The following is a 23,715-nucleotide window of genomic DNA, read 5'->3' as shown; positions in this document are numbered from 1 at the left end:
TGTCATTATACTTTAGATAAGCAAATATGGAGCATAGTCTGTTAATGTAGGAATGGGAATGTAACCGGTCTACAGACCTAAACAGACTGCAGCTGCAGTTCTAATAATGTAATTGTGTACAATTGATCTAAACCATGGAAATTGCAAGGTTAGGCTGCTCGATTTTGACAAAAATCATAATCATGATTATTTTGATTGACATTGTGTAATCACAATTATTAGACAATTATTCATTGATTTAAGAACTGCAACAAGCACTTGAAACCATGACTTTTTACTTTAAACATAATCCTAATTGAACTGAAAACAAGGAAAATGCAAATAGGTAATAATATAATAAGTAAAACATATTTGTTATAATTAAATAAAATAAGTGTCAAAACCAAAATAAACCGTTGCAAATGTTGTCGATAGGGCACTTCTTTTGCTAGCAAGAATGTGAGGGCATATTTTAATGTATCTCATGGAGCTGGCTGGATAAGCAAGTTGCATTGTAGGCTACAGTGTTCTTAATTGATGACTGTTGTGGTGGCAACAGTCAAGGACCTTTACACTTCATGTGTTTTTTATTCCTTTATTGCTTGGTCATATACTACTTGGATTTGACTTAAAGTGAGTAAACTAATTGGTCGTGATGTTTTGAGGTGCGGCCGGGTCGCATATGACTTTTTTTCTCAAAAGTGTGTAATTAATGTATTGGGGTTTGATGCTAGTGTTTATACTCTGAGTGTGTTCTGAGTGACAGTCTGTGTTATCTCAATGAGGCTGGTTCATAGTGTTTGCTGCACTTAGCCTGTTTTGCAGGTGATGTGAACTGTTCAGCTCCAATGACTGTTGGTTATGCAGACTGTAGTTAGAGTTTTGCACATTGAGCTCCAGTTGTGCCAACTGTGGGTTAGTGATAGAAAAAAAACTGTAATATATATTTTTAAAATATCCCCAATCCGAATTGTGATACAGCAATCAATCAACAAGCAAAATCTTAGAATATAAAAAAAAATCATTTAATGTGCAAGTTGGTAACTTCACTTTGACACCCTTGAAACGTTTTGCAGCCTGACCTCTAAACTCATCTCCTACATAATCACATGAAGATAAATTACCTACTGTATTCCCATGCCCCGCCCTGAACGCCCTATGGAACTCTTACCAAGTCAGCGCATTAAGTCATGATTGACAAAAGAGAAGCTCCTAGCAGCATTAACTGGAATCAAGCACATTTAGCATAGTCAATATTAAAGAGCTGTACCCACACAGCACAGTGATCATTTTCTTCTTAAAAAGGCACATCGGCCACATCAAATGATCATCATGATCCAAATAGTGAATCAGTCTATACAAAAATATACATACAGAATCTGTGCAGTGAACAGGCTCACTGAGACGTACAACATTGCACAATAAAACTACCCAAGTGTTCAAAAACATCCAGACATTTCTCCCACGATGGAGGCCAGATGTTTGTGTGACAAACACTTTTTTTGGACATGCCATTATAAAATAGAATAAAAAAATCTCTTTGCTCAGTCCTGCTACAGCGTAATGTCCAACAGCACCCTGTTGGTTATCTGACTTCTATAAGGCAGAGTCAGACTTGTGGACGGTTGTGTTGGGGAACATATGAACCCGGTTGAGCAGAAGGCACTTAGGTAAGGGTGCAGCTGCTGCTCCTGGCAGTGGGTCCCAGGCACTGCAGGCCTGGTCCTCACCAGCTCATGTTGCACGCAGAGTCCCACTCGGTGTCCACTCTTGAAGGCAATGCTCCCGTCTGTGCTGGGTCCACCTGACTCTGGTCCAGCTCAAACTGGTTGGTTGTCCAGCGTAGAAGGAACTGGCAGTTTGTGTATCTCAGCCTGATTGGATTCTCCTTGCCTGAGAGGGTCTGTAGGCGTTTCTGAGGCAAGTGTGGGGTCCACTGTTTGACTGTGCAACTCAGTCTGTGTGGACAGCGCTAGTGCTGCTGGCTGCACTGTCTGAACCAGCAGATGTGGAGACACAGGCTCATGTGGTGATGTGCAGGGCACTGATTCAGCAGCTGTTGTGTCAGAGACCTGTACCAGCTGTGGCAGATGTGTAGGTTCCTGGGGTGGTGAGGGGGGTGATGGGGTGTGTGTCAGCAGGTGTTGAGCACAGGGCTCATTGTGTCTTTGTGGCCCTGGGTATGTGTGCTGAGCCTGAGTCTTTGCATGCTGGTCTGCAGTGGAGTAGTAAGGCAGGAAGCTCCTCTCAGGAGCACAGGTCCTCATGGCCAGGTAGGTGTGCATGAGCAGGTGGGGGAAACGGGACGTGAAGTAGAAGACAAAGTCATCAGGGATGGAGCCCAGAGTCTCCTGTACCTCAACAGGCAACTCTCTGTAATGGTGTTTCTGCCAAAGGAAGGGAAAACGTTAGGTCTAAGAGTGGACATCAGTTTATTATAACCACTAAACATGAATAACACATTCCTACCTTGTTCCTCATTGCACGCAGCAGGTCTCTGACTGACCCGCCCTTGTAGGAGCGAAACTTTCGCAGATCTGGCAAATAAAGAGAAACAAATAAAACCTAGTGCATCAACCACAGAATGAATCCCTGATCATTGTCCAACAAGGAAACAGTAAATATTAAATCCTGAAGGGTGTCTTTCAAATTGACCCTGTTATGGAAGCACTCAAACACAGGTCAGTGAATGTAACAGGTCAGATACATGATTTTCTATGTTTCTACAAAAGCAAAACTGGGACCACATGTATGAATGATGCACAGTGCTGTACACACAAATAAAAATTGCAGGCGTCATTTCCCACACATTGACTGGTGTTTATAACAGAGGAATGTGACCAGGCGACACAGATGATTGTCTCCCACAACACTATAAACTTTAGGCTGCCGCCTAGGCAACACGCCCGACCCGCCTTATCTAACGACGGACTGTTTCTGCAGTCAGCACTAGTGCTGCACAATTAATCTACTCACAATCGCAATGCGAGCTTGTGCAATGTCATTAACACAAAAAAGGCTGGGATTTTTGCTAAATAAATGTGTACGTGTGTCTGTAAATGTTACAACCTGTCCTCTGATCAGCCCATCAGCTGCTCTAACAGAGTGTGTGTGTGTGTGTGTGTGTGTGTGTGTGTGTGTGTGTGTGTGTGTGTGTGTGTGTGTGTGTGCATGACTATACAGCATGCAGATGGCTGACGGAAAAATAAATACAACGTCTGCTCGATGGAGATATTCTGAATTCAGAACCGTGGAGTTGAACAGAAAGAAGTGCTGTGCAAAACTTGGACAGTTTAAGTTGCTAAGTGGCCGCGGTACAACGACCAATCTGTATCAACACCTGAATCAGCACAGAGATGTGTCATGAATGCACGAGAGTGAAGGCCTAGGTAAGTTTCAGTAAGGTTACTGAAGTGCTAATTTTTTTCTATTTTCAAAGCTACTTTATTTTTTGTTTTAAATTGAAATACTATCTCCTCAATGTACTATCAATAATCTCTGTATTTAAAAATCCAAGCAAGTAGACTTATGCATGTACAGTTTAAGCTGTGAATCTTCCGTTGTATGCATCTGGCACCAGCCAACAGGCTTACTTTAAGTGAATGACAGTCAAACAAGTATAAAAAATTGCATATTTTATAAAACATGTATAAAATACTGATCTCACATGCATAATTGGCCCGAATAACTAATGACTATATATCAGTGCCATTTGCCTTACTCATCAATAAAACCGCAATCATTTGGGGATGAGATAACCATTGGGTGGTAATGCTGACAGGAAGCAGCCGACTTCCTTTGCAGTATTTTTCCCGGTGACAGGATACAGTATTCAGTGGAGATATCAATGCACTCCAAAGCATTTCTCCAACTAGCTCTAACCAGTCAATTTCTGGAGTGATATACTATAACTGTCTGTTTGCAGCAACACAACAAAACAATAAGAACATTTTAAAACAGAGGGCGCATGGAGCTTCTATTTGACAGTCTCATACCTGTCTGCAGAGGCACTGTGATGTGCTCTCTCCAGTCACCCTTGACAACAGCCCTCCCTCCTCTCTCCAGCTGTCTCACGATTGGTCCGTCCAGCGGCTCCTTTTCTATTCTGTCGCTCACATCCTGCGAGCAACCACAACAAACAAAAAACCTCAGTGAATTTGAACTGAATATGCAAGGCAGTCATCAATCTTATTCTCATTCAGCAAATTAAAGTATGCAAAAAAAACCTTATGGATCATTACTGCCCAAATTATATTAAAATAGTCTTTTAGCCATTTATGAAAAGAAAATGTGAGCACAAACTAGTCAGTAATGGCACAACTACAGAGGTGTGAACCACATCTGTACAAAGCCTAAAACATGCAATCCTAACAATAAACAGTGAAAATGTCAAGTAGAAAAGCTGACCTGAAATAACTGCAGCTCCTTCTCCAGGCTCCAGAAGAAGGGGTGTTTGAGAACACTCTCAGCTGAAGGCCTCCAGTGTGGCTCCATGTTTAACATCTTCTCTATCAGATCTCTGGCTACAATGTCCCCTGGTAAATGAAAGAAATGCTGGTTTAGACATTTTTTTTTAAACTTTTTGAATCCATACACACTTGCCATCAAATAACTATCCCCCATGTCTGTAAAAGAGGAGAGCACAAATCTGGTCCTCACCATGTTTGTCAGTTTGCAGATGGTCGAGGCTGTAGGTGCCAAGCAGGATGTTTGCTTGCCTCTGTAGAGACTTGCCGAATGGGTGGCTTCCCTGAGACACCACGTAGTAGAAGACGCAGCCAGCAGAGAAGATGTCAACAGAACAGGTCTACCAGGGACGAGAGAAGGAAAGGACGGAGATTTCATTATAATGAAACACACATTTACAACCAGCAATATTTGTATTAAGTATCATGTTATGTAACCTAATGATGTTTTATTTAATAAAGTGGTTAACTAATGCTCCTCTTGGGTCTCACTGTCACCCAATGAACAGTTCTTAGTGTTGTGTCAAAACTAAAGAACATCTGGGTGAAAGCTTCTTTGGGCAAAAGTGTATCATTTGTGTTTAGACCACAAAGACTTTGAGGCTCACCGGGTTGTCCTTGCAGTCCTCACTGAGGACCTCGGGGGCGATCCAGCCCTCGGTGCCCGGCACCCCAGACCTTCTGCTGAAGCTGTGGCGGCCCACTGCCAGCTTCTTACACAGGCCAAAGTCCGAGATCATGGCCCGCACCCGGCCATGGGCATTGGGCATGGACACCAGGATATTGTGGGGTTTCAGGTCTCTATGGACTGAAGGAAGAATTTGAAATTGAGGGGAGAAAAAAACATGACAGTCATTTATCATATAAAACAGTCAATAAGTTCATAAGAAGGAGAAGAAGAAGACAGTGAGTTTGTATTCAGGGATGGTTACCTATGTTGAGAGAGTGTAAGTGGGTCAGTCCTGACATGGTCTGCTGAAGAAGCATGACTGGCTCTAGTCCGTGACGGTTGAAATCCTTCCTCTGAACATACTAGATAAAGGAGAGAGCACAGTCAGTTTAGTTTAAGAATTATAACACCATTATTGTTCAATTGTTGGAAGATGTGAAATGTGATTACTATAGTGACACAATGAAAAAGCATCTCGTCTAATTCCTTTACATTAAGCCAAACTTTAAAAACCAAACGTAGAGTAGAAACTGCATACTAACACAAAAAAGATAATCCATCATTAAAGGAAACAGAATTTCAAAATGGTCCCATATCAATTAAATCCCTGAGTGTTGCTGTATAACAACAACAGTTAACTGCTGCTTGAGTGGTTTCTTACCTCCTGCAGCGAGGCAGCACACAGCTCAATGGCGATGTACTGGAACTGACGGTCCCTCTCAGTGCAGAAGTAGCGGATGACATTGGGGTGCTCGTCTGACTCCCTCAGCAGCTGGACTTCCCGGGCTGCAAAGCTGAAACACTCTGGGAGAATTCTCTTCACTGCCACTGGACGGTTGTCAAACTGACCCCTTGTGGAGAAAGAATGGAAATACAACATTTTTACAAACTACACAAACATTTTTAAGAGAATTGTTGACTTGCTGTTCAGACTTACTTGTACACAATGGTGCCCTCTGCACCATGACCCAAGACCTCTCTGGGACGGAAAGTTATGTTGCCAACTCTGACACTGACACTGACAATGGAGTCCTCCTCTGATAAAGACAAACACAGAATGTTGTACAGTGAAAACTGGGTTAACATTGTTACTCAGATGTGTACACATGTTCAAACATGTAACCTATGTTTCTTGAGCCTAACCTCCATCTTCGTGCTCATTGGCTGAGCTTCCCAGCTCGGACACAGACAGGTTGGAGTGGTTGGAGGCTCGGGGGGTGACATTGGGGCTGCTGTGGTCTGAGCATTCAGAGCGAGTGTGGGCCACCTCCAGGTAGTCTCCGTCCGGGGCCAGGCCCACCACGTCTGCAGGGGGGAACGGCTGCTGCCTCTGGAGCAGCTCCAACCTCTCCTCCATCTGTTTCTGGAACTCCTGGTGCTGCAGCTGCTGCTGCTTGTGAACGCTCTGTGGGGAGAGGAGACAGTGTGTAAGGCTACAGCACTCACAGATCTCACAGCACTGTCTGTTTAGGAAGCTGTCAGTATGTTGTTAATATGTTTGTGCGTTTAGCACTTAAGTCAACCTGTGGTTTCTGAGAGTCGTTTCTACAGACATTCACATTTTCATGTGCATTCATGACAGTTTCTGCAGGCCCTCAACACACCACTAGGTGGTGTTGTTTAACTTACTTTGGGGTATGTAATCACAAAGGCCACCCATCCGGCTAAGAGGAAAGTGGAGAAGATGATGGTGGCCATGTCTTTGAGCATGGAGTCCACAGGGGCCTCGGGGCGCACAGTGCGACCACTGCTCCCAGGTTCTTGGATAGAGGTTACAGGCAGAGGAGGACCTTCATCCATGCCACTGTCATTCACCTTCTACAATGAAGAAGAAGTGAGGGAAAGAGTGAGACGATCTGCACACATGGTTTTATATGTGAAAAGTATCTCATGTGACACACACACACACACCTCCTCAACTTTCTTGTCAGTAGTGGGGGGGATGACGTTGCCCTGATTACGAGGGAAGCTGTCAGGGAACTTCTCCAGCATCTTGGTGGGAGCTTCAGGGGGCGTCTCATGATGGCCTGGAATACAAGAGTCAACTTTTTGAATCAACATCGTTATTGTCAGCAGAACTAGAATCCCAGAACACCAAACACTGCTTTCAGTCGTGAAACTTACAGAATGTTAAGTTTACCACTTAAAAAGGGAAGGGAAGCGCTGTATATCGTTTGGTATACTTGTATTCAAATGATTCACGTTATCATCCAGCAGAGGGCAGTGTCAGTACAACACATTCCCTCAAACACACAGACCATCCAAGGCCCTGGGCCTCCACATTGGGTACAACAGTACTGAGAGTGAAACCTCTGCAGAGTAGAGAAATAACTATTTACTGAGGTCTTGGTGTCAAACTAAAAAATTAACTTAAAGTGAAAATAAGATTTATTTTTGTGGCGGGCCTGAGACCATCTCCCTCACTGTACCAGGATAGCTCACATTAATCAGAGTAGGTAGTTTTAGATTGATTTATGATGTATGTAGTACTATACCTATGAGGAGCAGGTAGTTCCTCATGAAGTTGATACGGTTACGCTTCCGGAGCGCAGCGTTGAACTTGACACTGGTGCTGGGTGTGATAACGCACTCCTTGTCCTCTTCCATCTCCTGGCTATCTGGACCCTCCAGCATGGGGAAGGTGCTGCCTCGAGGCTGTGCGTACACAAAAACACAAACATTTGAAGGAATTCACATTCATTTCCCGTCAGACCTCTCACAGGATTGCACAAGAAAAAAACTCCAGTAAACGGTAAACCTTTGCTATGGTGCCAGGCCAGTGAGGCAATATGACCTGAGTTATGGGCAAGCTAAGACACAACTGGAACAGGACGTATTCAACAAAAAAAAACACTAACCAAAAGACTGATTAAGGGGCACTTTACACGGCCACGCAAAACGGTGCATACGCAGAAAAATTTCTGCGGTTGCACTATATCATTTACAGGAAAACAGCAAACGCAAACGCAAACGCAGGCATGAACCGCAGATTTTTGAGATCACCTCCGAGGGAGGATTTTTTGGAAAACTTAACGGTTTTGGTTTCCTGTAAACACCGAAACCATTTCCCCTGATAACGCTGACGTCACGGCTCCACCCTCACACATGCGCATTGCGTTTGGATATAAATAGGCATGCGCCGTCTTTGTAGGTCCACGTGCGCCAGTTGGAAAACAACAACAACAATGGCGGATCACCGAGCTGTATTCGTTGTGCTCATGGACGTTGTGCTGTTGCTGATGCATTTGTTATCGTGCCACCAATCGCTCCTACAAGCAAATAGGGAAAGAGTTGTGCTCTGCCTGTTTTTCTAGCTAAATAAACGTGTGTCACTTCTATATGCCAGGGACACGGCTCTACATTAAAAAAACACTATCAGCGTGCAGCGGTTAAGTTAGGCTACTGTTCAACAAAAGGAGCATTAAGGCTACGGCTTCACAGTAAAAGCATTTCACTGGCTAAACATTCATAGCATTTCGCTGGACACACGTGAGTTGACTTTTATTTTGAAGTACGCCTAACAGGAAAATATCCGCTCACGAAGCCCCTTCACTATCAGCAAGTCTGCTGTTTTTCCGAGTTCAATGCGGTGAAATAAGAGGACAGAAAGCTTGTCTTTTACAATATTTGTAACCCCAAGCTTACACCAACCGCTTTATGAACGTTAGTGGCATTAATTTTCGGTTACAGTAAGGTTGTATGCATCAAATTGTACCGGAAGAGCTATCTACTAGGCTGTGTCACCGCTGACTTGGCTTGGCATGGCTGCTACTTCAGCGATTTCGGCCCGTTTCCTCTGAAAACTTTGTGTACGGGTGAAGATGTCAGATAAATTGTGTCTGAACGGGGTTTTTTTTTTTAAACCAAAAACGGGAAAACTCACGTTTTCACCGTGTAAAGTGCCCCTAAGAAACCAGGGAACAAAGGAGATAAACTGCAGAACTTTACACACATTTTAACAGTAAACCTCTATGGCAGGGGTGGCCAACCAGTCAGAGACAAAGAGCCACATTTTTTACTGTGTTACTGCAAAGAGCCACATCGTACACACGGGTACACACAGTGGCGATTCCAGGAAATTTTGACTGGGGGTGGCCAAGATGGGCCACAGAGTTAGAGTGGGGTGGCCATCGCACACCTGAATGAATAGCATGTGATGTGCTGTACAACCAATTCAAAGATGATTTATAATCCCAAATGCCCAAATCATGTTAGTATCCATTGTAATGTTTATCGGAAAACTAAACCCCTGAAGGGGGGTCTGGGGGCATCCCCCCCCAGAAGAATTTTTTGTGTTTTTAACATGTAATCTAAGCATTCTGGTGCATTCTGGCGCAGATAATAAAGGAAAAAGTCAATATTTATTTCAGCTCAGATGAATAGTAAAATTAGCAAGACAACATAACTTGCTAGCAGCCAGATGCCTAACAACTGCACAGAGGGACGGATGACCACTAGCTTTTGACCAAATATCTTGCTAAAAAAATAAACCTTTATTTATGAAAGTCTGCCCTTGCTAAGAACATGTTACACTCGCTAACTACAAACTTTAATTTTTTTATTCAGATTTCAAAAATCTGCTGGGACACGTGCCTATACACGTGCATGGGTGGCACGCATGTCACAAGCACACTTATGCTGTTTTCAAGACCTTTGCTGACCAGAGACCAGTTCTAGTGGCCACAGTCCGACCATTAATTTAGTAATTGAAAATTGAAAACTGATCTCATATCAGTGGATTGGAGTGTTTGTGTGATGAACTTGGCAACTACCTATCAAAAAAAGTTAAGAAAGAAAAAAAAATACATATCATCTCTGAACTAGGATACATATCAGGAAAAAAATGTAATTAAAAAAATAAAATTAAAATAAAAAATAACATTTGAACTGGGGGGGGCACTGGAGTGGCCAGTAAGATTTCAGGGGGGGGGGGGCGTTTTTATTTTTGCGGGGAGCTTGCACATGCATGCACAAGCATTATTTATTAAAAAAAAAAAAAAAAAAAAAAAAAAAAAAAAACAGGGGGCCCCACACTAGGACTTGAAACGGGCCCCCAGATCGTTAAGGCCGCCCCTGTGATAATGACAGGACTGAACTAAAGACGACAGGGCAGTCATTTTCAACAATGAACATTGTGTGCACTGCCTCACACACAAACTCTCAGTTCAACCAAGTCCACAAACAAAAATATAACAATTTAAAATAGCGTTTTTCTCTTACTATGCATGTTGCTTTGTGGGACTTACTTTTAGCATGGAGAGAGCTGAAGTGGCGCTGAAGATTTGAAGCCTTGAAATGCGCAAATGACACTTGGCATATAAGGCAGAATGGCCTGCCATAACGTTCAACAAAAAATATGAACTCTCCCACTCTGTTTCGGAGCAAACTTGACACAAATAGTTTACTCACGGAAAACCTCCCTCCAAGCTGAGCGGGCAGTTTTATGTTGCGTCCGCACCAAACGTTTGCGAACGTTATGTTGCGTCCTCAATTAAACATTTGCGAACAGGCACATAGGGCTGACACATTAATAAAAAAAAAATGAAATAATAGACAACATGTAAAACGAACGTAAGAGCCGCATGAAACGTTTGCGAACATGCACACACATAGGCCCACACAAAAAAAAAGTATAAAAAAAAAAAAAAATAATTATTATCACATAATTTGATATGAACTGAAGAGCCGCACGAAGCTGGGCAAAGAGCCGCATGCGGCTCGCGGGCCGCGGGTTGGCCACCCCTGCTCTATGGGTATGTTTCTATCCGACTGATAACGATTGTGTTTTGCCTAAAATGAAGATATACATGCAACTGTCACTCACCACAACAGTGACTCCATCGTGCACCAGGGAAGGGGAGGCATACAGGCTGGTGGAGTATTTACCCACATACAATGTAGCCCTGAAAAAAGGAAAAGCAAGCACAGTCAAACACTTTCCTGCTTAATTTTTAAACTACTACTACTACACTGTCCACGTGACAGGCTAAATACAAAGTGCTACAGAACAAAATCTTGAGAACACATCTGGAGTTCTATTATAGACACAAAATGGAGAATGTTGTCATTTAAACCACTGAAAGTCCCGTTTGTCCTTTCGAGCAGACGCAGGTGTCTATGGTGTGAACACAATATTAAAATAAAAACTGTACTGCAGTGTGAAACCAGTGATGAAAACAGGCCTGTTGGCGCCTACTGGTTAGTTATTACATGTCTAGACTCCATCCCAACATTAAGTAATCCCACATCTTACAAAAGCACATCTTGATTTCACCCTTTCAGTACTGCCCCCTGTGATTAATATACAAAAAGTCCCAACATGTTCGAAAAGAGTGTTCAGCCAATGCTTTGTTCCCTGAATGGTATCCTAGGGAATTACTCAATTAAAACAGAGATGTCAAAGTAGTTTAATAATTTTTAAATACATTTTTTATTTGCTTGTTGTTATTGTCTGTTAACTGGCAATCAGAGGATGAGAAATAAAATATGTCTAGTGATGCGAGATTGAAGAAAAGTTATATCTAAACTGCAGTGCCAGAGACATACAATGTTTATGTACATTTTTCTGCCCGTATTTGTTCTTTGCTTTTATTATCCCCTAAATACAATTTCTAATGTCTAATCTTGATATATCTTATGCCCCCTGTAAAGCACTTTGAATTGCCTGGAGTCTGAATTGTGCTATATATGAATAAACCTGCCTTGCCTTGCCTAGTGACAATCATAAAAGCTTAAAATAAAAGGGACCTTGACAAAAAAAAAAAAGCAAGGATCAAGGTGTGCTTACAGGAACTTGTTCTTGGGCTTCTTCTCTTTGGGGAAGGGGTATTTCCACTCGGTGATGCGGCCCACCTCTCCGGACATGAAGGTGAGGTAGCGCAGGGTCTCCACAGCCACGTTGGTGTGTGGCACTTTGCTGAGGCCCTCGCGCTGCCAGATGTACATGGCCACCACCGGGGAGTCGTAGTTCTGCATCCACTGGACGTCTCCCGATTCGCTGTCCACAGTCACCACCAGGCCGTCGCCGTTTGACACAAAATGAGCCATCTCTGCAAAGGGGGGGGTGAGGGGGGGACCAAAGAGAAGGCAAGTGATTAGGTATGTCTGTCAGATACTAAACATTAAGGGATGCACAGGACAAGTCGGTTAAGAGTTTAAACGTCCGCTGCCTCACTAGTCGGCACCAGAAATACTATGTATGAGAAAGGTATGTGAAAGCACAAAGCAAAGCAAGAAGGTTTTCTTGACCGCTGCCTTCAGGCCCGTTTTGATGACTCTCGTTCTTCAGCCGTTTTTTTTTTTCTGTTGCCTTTATGCATGGCGATGGAGACGAAACCCAAAACAACACTCAGCGGGTATCGGCGTCTAGTGTAGCCTACACTAACATTTAACAAGAAACTTTATAAAGAGTAAAATAACGATCTCTGACCATACCAAAAAGCTCTGAGTTGGATACTTTCATGGAGCGATCGATGTGTACAAAACCATCCGGTACATGTGCCTGATGACGAGTCATTATATTAATAATAAACAGTGCGCCGCACATTTCAACAGCATTCACATTAACTTGGTAATAGTCAAGAGGAATGTTAATGCTGAAGGGCTCCTAAAGCGTTTACATTGTGCTTGATTTTCTCACAGATTTTTTTAATAGACCAGTGGACTAGTTTAAATTAAAACTCCTTAAAAGTTGGGGAAATGAGTCACTACGTGCATCCCTACTAAACATGAGCCAGCGTGTCAGAGAGTCTTACTGTATTTGGTGTCGTCATCAGGAAGGCTGGAGGCGTAGTCAGAGTAAGTGGCGTTCCAGCGCAACTCTCTGTTCTTGGTGTCGTACATGGTGATGGTATACTCTGAAAAGGGAAGGATTAACAACAATGGCATAATAAATCAGGAAGAATATGTTTGTATTGCTCTGCTTTCCTTATGTAACATACACAGAGGCCTTTGTGGGTATCTTTTTCTGGGAGTAAATGCAAAGTGGTGTTGAAAAAAGAAAAAAGGGAATCATGGAATGTGGAAACCGGCTGAAATCAAATCCTGCACGGTGACAAAGGCTGTCACATGAGACCAAGTGAAGGATTTTATAACAGAGTGTAACATTTTGCAGTGCTCTCATGCTTTAGGTCCTGATCCAATGTCATCCCAGCCTCCCCAAACCTTTAAAAGGGATAGTTCAGTATTTTTCAAAGTGGGGTTGTTTGAGGTTTGGCGATCAGTGCAGTCAATTTAGGAGTTAAGGGAGAGACGTTGTTGTAGTGGAAGTCAGCGTTTTAATGTTGCAGAGGGGGGCCAGCAGAATTTTTTATTTTTTTTTCACCATATACTGTATATTAATCTTACCTAAAATTAATTAAATTATCTCCTTAGGCAACCAACTTGATTAAGTATAAGAACCTCATACAACCCCACTTTAAAACATACTGAACTATCCCTTTAAACAAAGAGGAGACGGATTAGGGCCTGGTCTTGTCAAGGCGAGGGCGGGGGACAGCAGTAGGGAGGTAAACAAGGGTTTGCCAACACTTTGGAGTTAGAGCATGCAAAGGCAAACAATGGCCGTTGATCACACCAGATACGAATTGGCAATGTAACGGGATTGTCTGCAATGGTAATCTGACTACGATAAGGCGGGCCAGTGTTGCTGTGCTGGCTGGCTTGCTTGCTTTGTGTTTGTACCTGTGCGTCCCAGATAGAGCAGAGATGAAGAGGGACACAGCATCTCGGCAAAGGAGGAGGTCAGGGTCTGTTGTTTCTCCCCAGTCAACAGGTCCACCACGTACCACAGGTCCTGCTTCTTACCTGGACATGATCACACAACACAAAATGATTAGCCTCTGTTATTATGCATACATTCATAATTCCGTCCACTATTTGTGTTCGGTACTTGATTCACTTAACATTGTCATTCTCTCTACATGTCGTTATTATACTTTGTCTAATTTTCTTTCTACTTTGCAAATGTGTGTGTGTGTGTGTGTGTGTGTGTGTATAAATGGTCTTTTTTTTTTTTTTTTTTTTTTTATTGTAAGATATTGTGTGCAAAACACTTGAGGAAAATAGAAAACTGACTTAACTATTTACATGAAATTCTGAAATTGACCAAAGAAAGGGTGCACCAGTACAAGTGCAGTCAAGCACAAAAGAAGAACATGCAGCCATTTAACTTTCACCGTGCTGGGTGTAACCATTCGATCATTAAAACAACCAACCCATCACGGCCTCTTTGTGCTGGCATCTCATCTACTTTGTCAATGCAGGGAGTGGCAGTAATATCGTTTAAATAACGAACGCGAAAAATGGGGGAAAGACAGCTTGACTGAATCCAGAGGAGGAAGGAGGATAGTTTGGCCTGACAATTCCTGCAGATTTCACTTGGCATAAAAAAAACAGTCAAACTGGACAAAGAAGAATGTAGACGAGTGAGAAACTTGAGCCGGTGACTTTTGCAGCCCTTTTGCCATCTCTCCACCATGCTTTAGTTCCAGCAGCAGCTTTGGTTGAAGGAAAACAAAAGCTTCACTGATAGTGACTGTGTGGGGTTTAGATTACATTCTGGTTAGATTACCCCTTTTCCTCAGTAAACTGTTGTAAATTCAAAAGAGCAGCCGGCTACGACCGCAGGTGGAGTGGAAGTGAAACGGTGCCGTGAAAAAGGGGGTTGAAGCCAGAGATTATAGCAGCTCGTTCAGGTGAGGAGGAGACACACTGGGACATGGCCTGAACATGTTTTATGAACAAGGAAGCTACATATGCTATGTGTTTAAATAAAAAAAAAGGCTAAATAGTCTTCCAATTGGGCAGCTGTGGCGAAGTGGGTAGGGCGGTCGTACACTGCAGGGTCAGTGGTTCGATCCCCCGTCTCCCCGCCACATGTCGAAGTATCCTTGGGCAAGACACTGAACCCGGAATGTCTCCCGATAGTTAGCTTGCACCCCGTGCGGTAGCTGCTGCTGCTATCAGTGTATGAATGTGTGTGTGATTGGGTGAATGCGTACAAAACAATGTAAAGCGCTCCGAGTCTGTGAAAAACCAGGGAAAAGCGCTATATAAGTGGAGTCCATTTACCATTTATTGTGAAAATAAGCCTTACCCATGTAAAGGATTCCGTCAGAGCTGCGACAGGGAGATGCTTGGACCAACTCGGGGATTGTGAATGGCAATTTCTGTTTGAACAAACATATCAATGAATGAATGAATGAGCATTAGATGACCATAAGCTGCTGTGTGTCCTTTTGACACCATATTGGGGAACATATTGCATCTACTCAACACACACGTTGCAGCTTCACAATGAGGCTGCATTACTCTCAGCGTGACTTCTATTTACACGTACACATGTGGTGAAGGGATGTTTTTCTACAGAAGGGGGAACTGAAGATATGGCTTTCTTACTAAAGAGAGAGTAGATTATAGTTTGTGATAAAAAATGATTTCCTCTTACTGTGAGGCCTTCGTTGTTCTTCCCTCCCAGAGAGTAGAGGCTGCCATCGTTGGGGTCAGGCAGAAAGGCCGGTCTACAGTAAAAAGATTAAAGAGGACGCACATCACATCTCAAGAGCAGTAAAAAGTGTGTGTATGCAAATGAGTTTGACAGATAAGACAAGCTCAACGGGTTAGTGGAAGCATTTGCATACACCATCTTTTGTTACAGAGAGGTGCAGTAGTACACATGAATGTATGCATGTGCACCTGTGCAGAAAACACCTTGTTTTTGTCCCTTCTAAAAAGGTACTTACTCTGCCACATGTGTAGGGACCTGAAGAACTGGATCTGCGAGAAGAGGAAGAAGGACACAAGATGCAAGTCAGGATTGACGAGATAATTAACCCGACAAAGAAAACCGTGGCCAGTATGTGTTGAGTTAGAGAATGACATTGACATTCAACCACACAGAAAAGGGTTATTGAGAAGACGAATTGCCCTGGCCCCTGGGGCAAAAAAGCATGTCAGAGAACAGCCATCCATGAAACACAGATGAGGGGAAATAGAAAAGGTTTTCTTTTTAGAGCTAAACCATTTTAAAACAATACTAGAAGATAGTAACCTGTTGATGGGCCTCTTATGATCCAATATATCCATCCAACAGACAGAATAAAACACATTTTACAGTCATCCTGTTATAGTAAAATGATTTAGCTCATTTAAGTTCTGGGCAGAAATATGTAAAACTGGCATGGTAAAATCTATCTGGCTAGGTTTTCAGTTTCACTTCTGAAACACCTGGCAGGGACAGCTTTATAAAAAAAAAAGGACCAGATAAAGTGTTTGCATGTTTATAAACCCACATTTTAAGATTACTGCAAATCATTTTCAATCGAATGCAATCATTTGTCCTACACTTCAGGTATAAGCATTCACACAGCCGAGAAGGAAAATAAGTTTGGTTGAAAATGAACTCAAATACTGGACACTAGCTTGAGATATGGAACATGATCTATCGCATAGAAAGTTATTTTTGTCAAAGTTACATTGCAGCTTTCAAATTGAAGTAGATTTTTATACCATCTGGCATCTAACAAAACAATTTGAAACATAGTAGGCACTATTCTAGGAGTTTAAAAACACAACAATAGCTCTTTAGGAGCCACAGTGTGAGGCACCAAACCGCCATTACAACTAGACAAACACACACACACCTCTAACCGGTGTGAACATACAGGGCGTGGACCAGATGGTGCTGATCCCTGTGAAGGTGCCCCAAGGGGTCAACAATAGCAGGGGGGAGGAGGGGGGGGTCATAGGATTACATGGAGGTGGTCAGTGACTCGTGTACTCAAGAAGCATCAGCATTCATTGTGTGTCATTACAGAGTTTAGTGAGAAAACAATGGTTCTCTATGTAGTACATTAAGAAGCTCAACCTGGCTGGTTAAAATACACGTTTGCAAAGTCAAGTAAACAGTCAGTAGGCATGTGGGCTGAGCTGGTACAGGGAGAAGGGTTCTGCCTCCCCCTCATTATGTGGGTGTACTGTACTGTACTGAAGCCTGACTGGAACACAACAACAGGTGTGTGAGGAGCCTGGTACAGAACTGGTGGAAATGTATATTCAACAGCTCTTCCAGGGAAAGAGAACGGATGATGCGGAGAAAGCAGCTTCTGATTATTAATGACTGGGGTGTTAGGTTGACCGAACCCAGGACTCGTATTTTCAGATAGTTTTAATATTGCATAAAATCTTTTTTTTTTAAAAAAGGTGAGAAAATGTATGATTAGATCGGGGAGAGTCCTTCAATCCTTTCATATTCCTAAACAATAGTAAAAGTCTGTCTTTCAGTAACTCAAAGAGTTTCTTATCTAATGTGATTCCCAAGCGTAGATTAACATGGAATCCATAGTACATGCCATGTGCGCAGGTGTTACTACAGCAGAGTTGCTTACCCTCGCCCACTCTGACCTTGATTAACAGGCTATATTTGCCCCTCTCTCTCAGTTAATAATTAACCAGTTACCATGGCCGACAGAAGAACATCTCAGCATTTTCCTCGGCTAGATCCAGAAAAACATTTTCAAGTCAAAAATGCCCAAAGATAAAAAGCACTAAAGAACAGGAACTTTTATGTATTTTCAATTAATAAACAGAGTAGTTTTTTTTGTTTGTTCATAAACAGGTCATCATTTCAAACATATAGTCCCCTCCACTTACCTTCTTTCAGAGTCCATTTAATAGAGCCAGACTTCTTGCTCACAGCATGTAGGTTTCCATCCAGGGTGGACACAAAGAGAAGGCTTTCGGAAAGGGAAACTGTGCTGGCACTGCACAACCCCTACGGAGACACAAACACAAAAACACACACAATCACATCTCTACTTCTCATTAAAAATATCAGACACACTTTTTTTTTTTTTAAATAATCCATTATGAATCAAAGTGGTAACATTTAATGGAGACGTGTGTGAGCAATGCTTCCTCCCATTGGAGTCCACAGGGTTGGGTCAACATGTGTGCTCCTGCATTGGAGCTTGTGAATAAAGACTCCAGCCACTAATCGCTCAGACATTCATTATTCCGCACACACTAACCTGGACCAAACGTTACAGTCGTCATATGGTAAAAATAACAGAACGTTAATGAAGTGATTCATACACCGATATGAAGAAAGGCAGAAAAGAATCCACTATCGCAGAAACAGAGCCCTGTTTTTATGATCAGTGTGTCAGTAGTTTGCATTTTTATGGAAGGGGGGGGTTGGGTTGGGTTGGTGAGTTGCCCCAGGGATTATGCCACCTTGAACTGTTTTTACAAAATCAATCAAATTTAAATAAATAGCTTCCAATGGCAGGCCAAGAGCAAACTAGAAAAGGGTCCGACTAGCTGGGTATAGAGAAGGCAGGTTGCTGGATGAGCTCTGCTGGAGGGTTCAAAGTAACAGCCGGAGATGAGGGCTGCAACGTGGAGGAAGGTAAACAAAGCAGGCATGGGACTGAGCACGTGAGCATGTTCTGAACGCATGCTACCACCCAGCACACTGTATGAGGCAGGCTTTGGCAAATCTTTAAATTGGCCTTCACTGGGAACCGAGGGAATATGTGCTGCAACTTCTCTGTGCACAGATGAATAGTGGGCAGACGGGCCATACAGCAACCCTTCTTTGCAGAACATTTTCCTCCCTCCTACTCAGAAAGACCTAATATGGGTCATTATATGATGCCAGTACGGACCAGAGTGAGATTAACATGACAGTCAGATATATAGAAAGAGAAAACCCAGAGAGGGGGAAAAATCAGACAAACACGCAGCGCAGCAACATGCAGCCAAATGACCCGTCCCCATGACTTGGCTTATGCCAGAATTAACTCTGTGGATGATGTGTGCTCCGCTCTCACCCACTATGGAATTCTGAAAAAGCGACTCTCTTGATAACCAAGCTGTGGGCTTCTTATGGTTTTTGGCACCAGTGTGCAGGAAGAGGTCCAGCGGGGGTGTATGAGAGCTCTGACTGCCCGCCTAACCAGAGGAGACAGTAAGAACTCAGCCGCACCAGTCCCTCTGTTCGCTATGTGCACATCTTCAAGATGATATTACAACTGGTACAAGGCTGGGAGAACTTTTTAAAATGGAGATGTTTACCTTCTTTCAGAGCTTTTCAGTGGTCCACTATCAGATTCAGACTGGGGAATGAGAAATCTGGGAGTGCCACTAAAGCTGCCATCTTTACCACAGGAGGCTTTAGAAGCTGAGACAGACCACAGCAGTATTGATCAACAGCTCGGACTGATCGATCCCCCAACCCCCCAAACAAGCTAGTCCCTGGGGGCAGTGCAAATAGCTCCAACGTGGAATGGAAATGACCAATCTATATTTACTAACGCACTCTTCTGAGCATTAATGGAGGAGATAAGGAAGAGAGGTGGTCTTCAGTGTTCTATTAAGTCAAGACTCAAACGGACCACCGGAGCTAGTAGTAAGTGAAGCATGAGTGTGTAGTATGGAGGGCTAATGCGTTCACCATCAACAAGTCACTATGGGCGTTCCCTCTCACAGCTTGCATCTCTTAACAGCGTCATAAAAACTGACCAGTGCATGACAATCTGAGAGGAGAAAGCTGTTCTTTTACAAAAGGTCATCCCGTCCTCCCTGTGTGTTCTTCAGCCGATACTTAGTAATGGGAAAGCACTATACTGACATGAGTGGCCAAACAGAAAGCAAGGCTTAAACAACCCCATAAACTGAAAGTTTAACATTTGCCTATTGGGTCCCCTCTGCTGCAGTCTCAAACCCTATACGAGCATGTGTGTCAATATTATGCACCTGTGACCGTTCCCACTGGGCCGTAGACTCACGAGTGTCACACGACTGTACTGTCTGAGAGAATCATAACCAACTTGTTTTTGCCCCCCCCGCCCCCCCTCCGGTAACCTCTAGCAGGGTTCTTGGTTTCGCAAGCACATGGCTTTCTCAAACATCTGTTGTTAAGGCACAGAGGGTTTTGGATGAACACTTTCATATTCAACATGTTGAATAATCCACAGAGAATCGGTTTAAGTAACACCTGGTTTCCAAATGTCCGACTGCTCAGAGTGACTGAGGAGATGTTTATGGAGCTTTCTTTTATTAGAAGACAAACATTGGGCCGTTGCCTGTCATCTCCACAGTCTGTGTCTTAAACAGAAGTGTTTCCTTGTTGCGTAAGCGAGTTGCGTAATACTACAGCAGAACAAACTGGGCGAAAACCAGAGTCTTGGCAGGTTCCGAGGTCTTCACTTTCTCTTCCGCAATGAGGCCAGACATGCCTTGAGGGGAGTTTGGATTTACAATGCTCATGATATCACTGTGCTCCCCACCAGCCTCTCCAATGGCAGACCGACCTGAACTCAGGACAGGACAGGCTGCAATTGGCTGATTTCCCACAGAGTGTATACACAAAGCACTTTAGAAGTACACCGACGTGTATCTCACACACACGATGCACTCTCATTTCTGCAAGATGGTGAAGCATTACATCAACAACATAACAGTGTGGTGTTAAAACCACAGCACCTGGGCAAAGGCTGTCCAAAGGTGATTTCTTTGTCTTGGAAGAAGAGAATAGTTGAGTGTAGGGAATAAGAGAGCCAGACAGACAGGGGCGGGGGGGGGCTCTTTATAGGAAAAAGACTGGACACATATGGAAGACAGAGAGGGAGGGAGGGGACAACTCCAGGAGCTGATACAAGGTGAAGATATAGAGATGCTCCAGCTAATCTCCCACCCACCTACCAATCAGTGTTAGCCGATAGTCATTACAACAGGGATTCGATTGGTGGCTGTAAAAGTCTGAAGAAGGCGAGGAAAACAAACACGCTGAAAGGGCTTTGGTGTGTTACTTTGAGGCTGCATTAACATTTTATAACAGTGAAGCAACATGTCAGACTTGAGGAGGCAGGTGTTGACAATTCAAATGACAGTAAACAAGTCGTCATATGGACCATGAAAAAAAGAGTTCTAGGTGACTGAGACAACTTATTAATTGGGGCAACACAGTACTACCACTTCCCATAGCTTGTCTGCAGCAGTTAGCAGTGCTTTTTGCAGCTTGCTTGGGTGCAGACAAAAACCCAACACAGGAACCAAGAAATGCTTATCTCACATCTAGTATCTAGATATCAGCAACACCTTCTTGTCATTCAAAATGATGTTAGAAAAATCAAGACATCCCTTTACGTACACGAGGATTAATAAGAACAGTCTGATGATTGAATGAGGATGATGAATTTCTCAGCACTTTATATAAAAGATGACACAGGCTCTGGGACATTTGACTTCCTTCGCAAGTTCGCAGTCTTGCCAAATGGTAGAGTTATATTATATATATATAGGACCAGGTGGAGAGTTATGTTATTCATCTTTTTTTGGGAGAGATTATTGAAGAAACAGCATAGCAACGGCCCTTCTTGTCAACATGGTCTATCAGCTGCTCTCTGCATGCTGTTGCTTCAGTGGGGAGGATGTCACGTGTTCGACCCTCGTTCAGGCACTGCCACTACCACTGCCTATGATAAGATAGTGCACTTGTTTTCTTTCTTTTTGCACTCGTTTTCTTTCCTTTTTTGCAAATCAGCCTTTCTTGGGTTTAACCTGATTGATGTTCACACATAGGCAAAAGAAATTGAAAATTAATAATTGAAAAATATGGTTTTGGTGGTAATGGAACAAAACAGCTGGGGGGGGGGGACAAATTGTATTCTTAGTTATAGGCTTTGAAAGGAATATTATTGCACTGTTGTTTTAAAAAAAAAGGTAGATCGACTGGTAGATGTGTGAAGTGAGGCGTGAGCTTGACACGAGAAGGCACGTGTGAAAACAAACAGTTATAGCCCCTTAAAACAACCAGCCACTTTATAGTCACACACACACACTGTGGAAATACATTCAAAATAGCTACATTTTAAAGAAGAGGCGGTGAATATTAGATTATGAGTCTTTTCTCGGTTGCTTTTCTATTTCGATGTCACAGACAGACAGACAGACAGACAGACAGACAGACAGACAGACAGACAGACAGACAGACAGACAGACAGACAGACAGACAGACACACAGCCTATCATTTCTCATCAGCAATACAGACTAGGAGTAGGAGTAGGAACTGAGACATGACAGGGGATTATAAAGCAACTTTAATCTGCTGCTTAGCTTTGGTGCTTCACTAGTGTCTCCCACCTGGAGACTTTCTAGGGTGGATCCGGCTCAGTGTGTCCCCATTGTTATTACATTTTATTCCAACCTTGCCAAGTAGTCATAATCTCTGTGTATTCGGCATGGATGTTTGTGTGGCTATTTGAGCCTGCCGGACCAGGTTGTGCAAGCTTGATTTAAAATCAACCAAAAAAGGTACAAAGACCATCTTCATTCACAACAATGTCTGAATGGGAGAGTATAGCAATGAGGCAAAGTCTCTGTCCTGCTAACTTCAGATGGGGGAGGCTTTTCATATAGTTTAAAGCAGAGACAAAATATATTAGTTTATTAAGTTTGGTGGCAGCTGCTGCTGCTACTGATAAGTGAGCAAAAAGGTATTCGTTTTCATACTCGTGAAAAGATAAGTGTTTAGTTACCATGCAAGCAGCCGCAAAAATATTAGCCTATCAACAAGGCTTAATAACAATCAACACACTGACCTTGGTAAGGCTATATGATATAGGGCAGCAATACAATGGCTTTTTCTAGTGTTGATGCTGAGATATTTGGGGGGGGAGGCTGAGGTTTGTGCAGAGCCTGGCTGAAACATATCATAATAAAAATACCCCACACACACACACACACACACACACACACACACACACACACACACACACACACACACACACACACACACACACACACACACACACACACACACATTGCAAGTTCCCTCACGAAGAAGCGTTTTACTTTTTACAAATACACGTTTTTAACTTCATAAGAAAGCAGGGGGAAATCATTCCATGTTCTGAAAGGATAGGACACTCGTCTGACGGGTTGGAAATGCCCTACCTACGTTGATACTGAAATATTGTTTTACGTGTATTAGCGTTCCTGAATCACATTTTAGTTAAAAACCTAAAAACTGTAATCCAACTGGCTAACGTTAATGTTAGCTTACCCATGTCATACCGAGACAACAAAACACTCCAGCACGCAGACAGTATGCGCGGTTTACTGACAGACACATAGCTTTAGTTTTGGGCATATGTGTGCGACTCGAAGCGAAATAACATGAAGCCTGAGGTTGAGTTAAAAGTGTAGTTTGGTGGGGTAACTCCGAGCTAATGTCATCAAACTTAAGCTAGCTTATCCAGTTAGCCCCTCTTACCTTTTGTGGGAGAGCAGCGCAGCAAAGCAACGCTAAAACGCACCACAGCCGGGTAGTCCGACTGCTCCCCGTCCAGTCCATGTTTATTCGGGTGTCAAAACCGGGACAGACAGCTGGGCCAGGCCGCCGTAGACTACATAGAAAACCTAGTTTGTCTCGCGAGCAGGTGTTACAATAAATAGCATCAACGTTTTGAAGTTTGCGTTGGTTGAAGGCAACCGAGCAACAGCGGCAGTGTGTGTGTGGTGAAAATGCTGGATTCGCTTCTTCCTGAAATGAAAAACCGTGGGGGTTGGACTTTGGGATAGATATCCACACCGAG

At 43.1% G+C, this 23,715-nt stretch overlaps 1 protein-coding gene across 2 annotated transcripts; it reads right to left on the bottom strand.

The window, feature by feature from the left end:
* Positions 1-890: 890 nt before the first annotated feature.
* Positions 891-23,653, bottom strand: ern1 (endoplasmic reticulum to nucleus signaling 1). Of its 2 annotated transcripts, none has more exons than XM_080043725.1 (22): positions 23,394-23,653; positions 17,767-17,887; positions 15,858-15,891; positions 15,563-15,635; positions 15,212-15,284; positions 13,798-13,920; positions 12,870-12,971; positions 11,903-12,164; positions 10,940-11,018; positions 7,611-7,770; positions 7,027-7,142; positions 6,745-6,933; positions 6,259-6,520; positions 6,053-6,152; positions 5,777-5,966; positions 5,378-5,477; positions 5,054-5,253; positions 4,639-4,786; positions 4,387-4,514; positions 3,975-4,098; positions 2,449-2,516; positions 891-2,366 (listed from the first exon to the last, which is right to left on the bottom strand). In XM_080043725.1, the coding sequence occupies exons 1-22, from the start codon at positions 23,472-23,474 to the stop codon at positions 1,800-1,802; spliced, it is 3,300 nt and encodes a 1,099-aa protein (XP_079899851.1). In that variant the 5' UTR covers positions 23,475-23,653; the 3' UTR covers positions 891-1,799. The 2 variants fall into 2 exon arrangements, with proteins under 2 accessions (XP_079899851.1, XP_079899852.1); XM_080043726.1 differs by having other exon boundaries at positions 6,745-6,930.
* Positions 23,654-23,715: the final 62 nt, after the last annotated feature.

Source organism: Ammodytes marinus, assembly GCF_949987685.1.
Source record: "Ammodytes marinus genome assembly, chromosome: 16".
Classification (NCBI taxonomy): domain Eukaryota; kingdom Metazoa; phylum Chordata; class Actinopteri; order Uranoscopiformes; family Ammodytidae; genus Ammodytes; species Ammodytes marinus.
The sequence above is the reverse complement of the archived record's forward strand: the minus strand, read 5'-3'. Positions and strand labels throughout refer to the sequence as shown.

Coding starts and splice junctions, on each gene's coding strand:
- ern1 (XM_080043725.1), bottom strand. CDS start 23,474: ATGGACTGGACGGGGAGCAGTCGGACTACCCGGCTGTGGTGCGTTTTA. Junction 5,967..6,052: donor GAGGGCACCATTGTGTACAA/GTAAGTCTGAAC, acceptor TTTCTCCACAAG/GGGTCAGTTTGACAACCGTC. Junction 4,099..4,386: donor AGGAGCTGCAGTTATTTCAG/GTCAGCTTTTCT, acceptor GGTTGCTCGCAG/GATGTGAGCGACAGAATAGA.